This window comes from Strix aluco, chromosome Z, assembly GCF_031877795.1.
Source record: "Strix aluco isolate bStrAlu1 chromosome Z, bStrAlu1.hap1, whole genome shotgun sequence".
NCBI lineage: Eukaryota > Metazoa > Chordata > Aves > Strigiformes > Strigidae > Strix > Strix aluco.
In genome coordinates, this window is record NC_133971.1 from 7,777,239 (window position 1) to 7,785,467 (window position 8,229).

An 8,229-nucleotide genomic window follows, 5' to 3' on the forward strand; every position below is an offset into this window, starting at 1 on the left:
AAAAGTCAATGCTCCATAGTGCCATAAGAAGAAACAGGAGAATATAATCCCAGATTCTTTTCAATAGTTACAGCATTTAACTCTTAAAACACAATCCATTTTTTCAAAAGAAGTAGAGGAACTGATTAGATCTGCCACAATAAAATGCTTCCACTGAAAAACCGTGAAAGTAAAATCGCTTGTGATAATACAGCTCAGTTCAGGACAGGCAGTTTATAAACACTTCCTAATAAAACTCAGTTAGCCCCGAGCTCATGGAAAATACAATAGAGTTATTGAAATGGCTGGATTGAATTGGGGAAGCCTCTGCTTCTATATATACTGATTCCGTACCTCAAACAGAAAACCTTATGGGATTGGTAAGTCAAAAAAACATTGGAAGCTAGATTGTAAGCATATGTTCCTAGACATCTAGTGCAGAAGCACAGTGTTAAAAAAAAACCTCAATCTTCAGCATCAGTAATGGCTGGTAGACAGAAAAGAGGTTACTGTGTGGAATCTCGTTTTCCTTCAAGTATATGAACAGGTGGATGACACCATCCTTCTGAATTGCTGTGCCTGATCAACAATCAGGCAACAAACAAACTTCAACATTGTTTTCAATCCAGACAAAAACTACCCCTTCCCTCCCCCCCCCCCCCCCCCCATATGAAAGAGTACCTAAATTTGGACAGTCTGTCACCACTTTAGGAAGCACAAAGTGAGAACACTTAGAACATTCACACTGAAAAATGGGTTCGCGTTGCCTCAGACTCTGCAGCAGTCATGGTACCAAACTTGCTTGGAGGATCTGGATCTAGAGAACCGTGCCCCTGCTAGCAGCAAAAATCTGTTTTTAAGGATGCCCAGAAGTGGTAGATTGATATTTTCAGACCTTGTTACCTTCACCAGCTGCATGAGGTCTACATTAACGATTTCCTGTATTGAAGGTGCCCTGTCCCCTCCCTCTGTGCACAAACTACTCAGTAATCCAGACGTATTACAAGTGGCAAAACAAGACTGGTAATTACAGTATCTGTGGCCAAATTGAGCAACCATGGTAGCTTTTATTGCACACACAGATTCTTAGGATGGAAAATCTGCAGCAAGTGGAACAAAAAAATGCTGCTATATTGCTAATGATGACATTTTAATACATAATATATGAATATATAAAGACTGTTATAATGTTGTCAAACTACTACAGAAATATAAGCAGGTCTGCCTTTCTATTCAGGTAAACGGTGAGAAATTAATGTGGGTAACAAGTGACCAGAAAACGGTACATGCCTTACCAGTCCACTTCGATGATGATGAAGAAGAAAAAAACAAATCTATTTTAAAAGTTAAATAAAGGCAAATTAAGATAAATGGAGTATAATTATTCAGTAGATCAGGGACAGACTTACTATTTTTGTACTCACAATTTTTTTGTTTTTTACAAATTTCCTCTTAAATTTGAGGAACTAAACAGTCAAGCCAAATCAACGCAACTCTACCAACAAAGGAGACAAAATTTAAAAAGTAGTAGCATTGACTATAAGACTGGCAGATGAATGAAATTCGTGTTAAATTGTTATGATACTTTATTTTAAATGTAATTTCAGTGTTCACATTATCAGTGTGAGCCGCACTGCTGTATGTAGGTTCTGGTCACTTTGTACAGCTTTCGTGTGATGTTAACGTTGAGAAGGTGGAACACATTATTCTCACATGGTAGGTGTGTGACATTTTTGGTCTTTACATTTTGGGATGCATTCCTAACTTAGTCTTGATCCGCTTCCAGTCTTTCACTCGCTGACATTTCACCTGTTAGCTAAAAGGATTTCCCAGCAACTCCACAAATAAGCCTTTCCCAAATGCCATTTGCCTTGGGATGTAATTATTTTTCCAATAACTTAATTAAGGAGTATGGTTACAGCATAATGTAGCATTTCAGGATCTTACGATACCTCACAGAGAAATGTTAAGGACTTCACCCTGTGGTTTCTCTTCAATAATTCTGTGTCTTGCCAAAAGCTGGTCTTATTACCATCAGTCCCAATGTTCTTTTAATTACTCTTTAGTCTAAGATACTAAGGTGGTGTCTTTTGTTGCTTTTTGCCCTCAAGTGTGACAGACACTCAAGAACAGAAAAAAAACGGATCAGTTTCCAGTTCCTAACCAAAGTCACTTGACATGTATTAAGGCAGCCAAAGGTTTAATATTAAAATATTCAGTGGCATCGGCATTCTCCAAGTTACAGCTGTGTGGATTTAACTAACCTTTCAAGAGGAAGGCACGTCAAAAATGAACTAGACCTACCTGTAACTCACTTCTCAGCTGCGTACTTTCCCCACTTTTGCACAGTTAAAAACAGCCCATTTTGTAATGCTACAGCAGAAACATAAATTTTCAAGAGTTAGAATGAAATGCTTAAATTTTGGCAAAATAGCAATAAATGTGGCCATGAGATTTTCTGTTCTTCTCTTTATCCCCAAAATTTGCTCATTACTAAGCAAGCAGGTAAACACAAAACTTTTACTAAATAGCAAAGTTCAGTCCCTGGAGAGATCACAAGAGATATACTTTTCTATTTATTTACCGTTTGTTGCCTTAGGTCAGAAAGCATACTGTAAATTCATTTTACAGTTCTCTATGAAGAGCCAGAGGCAACCACTTTGATGCAGCTTGCCTTAAGCGCAGTATCAGTGACTGGTTTCTCAATTACTCCTTAAATACGTATCAAAACAGTTTTGAACCAATGCATTCGTTGAATGTGCCCACAAACTGTATCGTCTCATGACAGTGACCGAATGATGGCAAGAGGACAGGGATTAGCTGGGAAAGTAAACAAGAGTCAGTTACCCCTGAGTTGTCTTCATGCAAGAACCATTTAGAGACTCTTGCATGGGAAGGTCTTACAAAAACACTAATCCCAATAGCACTAGTATCTTAAAACTTTCCACTGGCCATCTTTTTTAATTAACTCTTGTTGAAGGCAGTCCATCCAAAAAAAACCCCCAAATTGGAGGAAAAAAAGGATACAACAATTTTTTTTCTTCTCAGATACTGAGAAGACAAATTCACCTATTATTTTTCTAAATGCTAAGTGAAATTTGTAACACATGGGCATCTCTGGTGGATGTTTGCACTGGAACATCCCAGGAAGTTATCCACCCACATGCAAGCAGTAAGATTTATGGACAATACTACACCTAAGGGTGGCAAGCTATCTTGCCAAAAATATAGCATCAGCTATCCACTACATATAAAAGACATAGGATGCTGAACAACACAGGGGTATTTTTTCCCAGTAAAAGTGAAGAGATTAACTTTCAATTCGTTATATCTTCAGAAAAAAATGACCTTTAAGTGCTGTTGCTAGGTTTTATATACACTCAATTAGCAGAGAGGTACAGCAAAAGCTGTTGGTGGCATATGCCTGCCTTATCACTTCAAGGAATGTATGTAAAAGAAGAGAGGTTTCAAACACTGCAAAATCACCATGTCCTTTATAAAATAAATACAGAGCTACAGTAAGCAGAAAAAATTCAAATAATTGGATTCTGTTAATCTGTGGGGACATGGACTTAATACTGCATTTAATTTTGCTAAGTGGGAGGAAGATTATTGCAGGCAAGATACAAAGAATAGTCTCTGCTCAAATCGTATAACATTTACAAGCTTAAATACACTAAGACAGTTATTAATAACTATATCAGAACATTTCCATGTATTCAATCCACAGTTATGAAAGAAACTAAACATATAGGCCTCCTCCCAGTGCAGACAATAATAATAATAATAATATTTACATTCCTATATTCACTTGCTTACAACAGTCCTTAAAAAAAAATAATCTGTGAACTTGCTGGATAACAAGTGCCAGTCTCCTATGAAACACTACAAAAAGCATGATTTTTAGGCATTTTACTTTACTTTTGAAAGAGACTAGCCACTCACTGAGACAAAACCATTCTCCTTCCAGAGTTTTTGAAACAAAAGCTGGAACTCATTCTCATCAAGTCAGTCATTGTCATAGTGGAGGACTTGCTGGGAGCTGCACTTGTTTACAGCCTACGGTTCCTGTGGGAAGAAGCAGTTTAACTAATATCAGAATTTAAGCTTTTCACATGTATTATTTTCATGTCCTAATTTGCTGTTTTGAAACTGAGCTTCTTCCACAGTGCTGTTCTTTCAGTAAATCCATCTTTTTTTTTTTTTTAAATGTGAAACCAGAGTGGATAGCAACACCTGTCTGGCATTTACAAAAACTCTTCTCAAATCTGAGGGAGATCAAAACACTTTTCTTTAAAAATACAAACTCCCCCTACGAATCATTTAATATCTGCAACATACTCGATGTGATCCCATATTACCAGAATATCAACTGATTCATGCATTATGCAGTTTGTTAATATTAAGAAAGGCATTGTGCTTTTAAAAGAATTTGCTTTGAAGCAAATATCCTTCTGAAGGAAAAAAATATACTAATACCTTAATGGAAAAGACAAAAAAAGTGCATTCTGTCCTTGCAAAATTTTTTTCAAGCTCTTAATACTTTAATATTACAGCAAATCTTATGATGGCATTTGGCATCTTCCACAAAACGGTGGTACAGTTCCTATAATACTTTAATGTCCCCTCATGATGGCCTGCTGGAAGGCCACAACAGCACCAGTAGGGTTAAATGTGAAATCATTCAGCTGCTGGGCTTGTTGGCAGATAGATATGCAAACCTAAACTCATCCCTTGACCAAAATACAGTCTCCTGTATAGGGAAGTACACTCTCCTCACTGAACTCTGACAACTTCTCAGCACAGTTCCTACCTGGCATATGACTTGACAAACAATCCTTGAACAACTCAAACTAAAATTAAAAGGATCTACAAACTAAGGAAAACAAAATCAATTTGTTCTGCATACATTTTCCATGATCTTCAGTTACATAAGCTTTTTCAAATATCCACTCAAAGGATGCTGATGAAACTCTCATGTGATTAATTCATCTTCCTCTCTCTCCCTCATTTGTGTAATTCTATAGCACATATCACTCTAATGTCTAAATCACCTAGGTAAATAAAACCTGAACTAAAAGAGATTATTGTTTTCTTCTCTTTTGGAGAAGAGAGATGTGATTCTTTAAAAACTGGCATAGATCTTCTCATTTTTTTCATTCCATTAATACATTTGTGTGGTTAAATCAAAGCAAATTAAATCGAGGCAGTATTTTTACATGGCCAGTAGTTAACATGTACGACACTGAGTTTTCATTATCTTCTTATTAAAATAACTTTGTCTTCCTCTGTTAATAAACTGAAGGTTCACAGTTTACTATTTTACACCTGTAAGAATACAAGCACATTTTCTGAATAAAAAGGACTGTTTAATTTTTAGATATTTCTCTTTTTTCTTGTGATTGATCAGTTTCAGTCACTGATGGAGTTTCCTGTACACCTTAGCAAAGGTTTGTGTCTGTATGAATATACAAGCAAGGGTGCACTTTAATGAGTAAACATCTGTAAAAACTACTAACACTCAAAAGCTTTATTCTGCGTCAAGCCACAGGTGAACAGGAAAAAGATATTTTCTGAATGGTCTGCCTTGAAAATTCAAACTAGGATCCATAAAAAAAATTGTAAGTGTACTTCTGCCTCTTTAATAGTAGTCAGCTGTTTTTAAAAACATGAACATAGTTGATGTTTAAAGCAAAGCAAAATTCAGCTTCATCCCCTGTAATTATTTCGTCTCTGCACCACTAAATGTAATTACAAACAACTCCAGACATTCATCACTATAGAAGTACAATTTAAGATTCCCAGAGAACAGATATGGAAAGGCATTGTTTTCACACAGTTCTGTTAGTCAAGCCGTAGTTTAACAACACTACCAATAAACAAGTGTACTAAGCCAGTGTAAGGCAGACAGGGAAATATTCATGTTTAATTTCAGCTAGGGAATCCTCTGGTATTTCATTTATCAATGCTTATAAAAACATGCCTCAAAGCAACAAGTAAGAATGTGATGGACGAGTATGACTTAACTACAGCCATCCCAACTTCCCAAAGTTCACTTGCTTAACTATGTACTATCTCAAAGGGTGCTTAAGCACACAAGTACTGGTTCTAAATTGGAAAAAAAGCACAAAATGTACGACAAGGTTCTGAGCTCCCCTTGCGAAGTTACCAGGCTAGCACGGCACACAGATGTGCTGGTTTTCAGGAGCTGACTTAGGTCTGTGTCTCTTTCTCGCAATCAGCAGGAAACGCCTGCAGCCAGCTCGAAACCACCCTCCTTACAGTTATCCAAACTTTTCCAAACCAGTTTGACACCTGTTTGGTTTCTCCTATTCAGGGAGAAAGGCACTAGGGCATGCCAGATGCAGATTCAAAAGAATTTCAGCCAGGCAGCGAAGAAAATCAAGAATTCACATGAGGCAATGGAAGGCGTGTGGTTAAGATACCCGATCTCTATCTATGCTTAACAACTAACTACAGTGTCCTTTTCCTTCACAGTTATGTAATACGCAGATAGTATTTAACCACTCACTTGTTTGACATATGCATGTCAAACTGATCAGCTTTCTGGGGTGGGGGGGGTGGGGGGGATGGAATTTGGCAGTTCACGCGTTATGAACCGCCACCCCTCACAGGAGTGAACCCCACCAACAGTGTTCAGCGCTCTTTGCCCGATGAAAGCCACGCAAGATCTGGCTCCAGCATTGCACCACCACCTCTACCGCAAGCACAACCGGCTTCACAACACCTGCCTGGCAAAGAGCCCGCCGACTTCGGCTGAACGGCGCAGGCTGTAAATCAGGCCACATGCTCACCCTCCCTCCCAGCCACCGGCCTGGCTCTAGAAGGGGGTCCCAAAGGAGGGCTGAGAGCCTGTTACCCCTCACAGCATCGCTGAGCGAGGCAGCAGCCCCACAGATGCCCAGGGACAGGCTCAGTCATTCCTTAGGGTCCCCCTGAGCTGTTTTGGTACTTTGGCCCCTCGCCCCCTCTAGTTGCCAAGTTTGGTTGGAAATGTGTAGCTGTACCACAGAAGCGTCGGCATCAAAATGACTAAACACCTAGTTTGTGAGATGCTACTCTCCGGGTGCCCTACTGAAACGAGGCGTGCAGAGACTGGGGAGGGGGGGGAAAGAGTCGTGGAGGAAGGGACGGTGATTGGATGGGAGGGGAAAGCCGCTGGCCTTGCCGCTTTCTGAGCGGCAGCCGCTCTTCCGAGCGCTCCGGGAGCGGCACCGCCCCCCCCGCCGTGGCCGGGGGTCACCCCTGCGGGGCGGGAGGGACGCGAGGGGCGACGCGGCCCGGGCGCCCCGACGGCCGGAGCTCCGGCACCGCCTCGCCTGCCCCGCACCCCCCTTCCGGCTCCTGCCTCCCGCCCTCTGTCCCTCCCGCCCCGCAGCCGAGCCCGGGGCGGGCGGGTGGGCGCTGCTGCCGCTGCCCGAGGGGAGCGGGGCGGCCGTCGGGGCCGCCGGAGATCGCGGCCGGTACCTGCTTGTCCAGCGCGGCATCCTTGGCGCTGCCGGCGACGCAGCCCTTGGGAGCCGGCACCCTCTCGCAGTTGCAACCCTCCAGCATGTACATGCCGGCGGGGCGGGCGCTCTGCTCGCCCTCGAAGTAGAAGAGCACGTTTTGGTAGAGGGCGAACCACTTCTCGTGCCAGCGGTTGGTCTCCGCCGTCTTCTTGCTCAGGTAGCCCCGCTTGGTGCCTTCCTTGCGGGCCAGCAGCGCCAGGTACAGGGCGTGCCCCTCGTTGTACCGCACGCTCTTCTGCATGGTGGCCCGGAGCTTGCGGCCGCTCGCTCGCCCGCCCGCCCGCCCGCCCGCCTTCAGCGCAGCCTCCGCGGGCGCTCAGCGCGGCGGCACCGGCTGTGCCGCGCCGCGGCAGCGCTTCATGGGCGCCGGCACGCACCGACGGGCGGCCCCCGCCCCCCGCCCCGAGCTCCGCCCGCCCCCCCGGGGGCGGCCGCCGCTAAACCCGCCGCGGCATCCCCCCACCCCCCTCGCCGTGTCCCCGTCGTGTCCCCCCTCCACCCCCCTCCACGCTTCTCCTCTCTGCGCCGCCTCTCCGACGCCCCGCGGGAGGACAGAGGGAGGCGGCGGCGATCTGCCCCCCCCCCCCCCCCCCCCGTTTTCCCCGGGCAACTCCGGCGTGACGTGGAGGGATCAGCTGTAATCCGCTTTGGAGAGCGATTTAAAGAGCAAAATCGCCGCGGCAGCGCCCCGGTTCCTCCCTCCGATCGGGGGGGGGGG

General features: G+C 43.7%; 1 protein-coding gene across 3 annotated transcripts in view; it reads right to left on the bottom strand.

Moving 5' to 3' along the window:
• The window catches only part of RASGRF2 (Ras protein specific guanine nucleotide releasing factor 2), a 133,886-nt gene extending 126,134 nt beyond the window's left edge, over positions 1–7,752 (bottom strand). For all 3 annotated transcript variants that reach the window (XM_074813806.1, XM_074813805.1, XM_074813807.1), the window contains exon 1: positions 7,468–7,752. In XM_074813806.1, coding sequence (XP_074669907.1) covers positions 7,468–7,752 — 285 coding nt within the window. The remainder of the gene's footprint in view (positions 1–7,467) is intronic.
• Between the last annotated feature and the right edge of the window lie 477 nt (positions 7,753–8,229).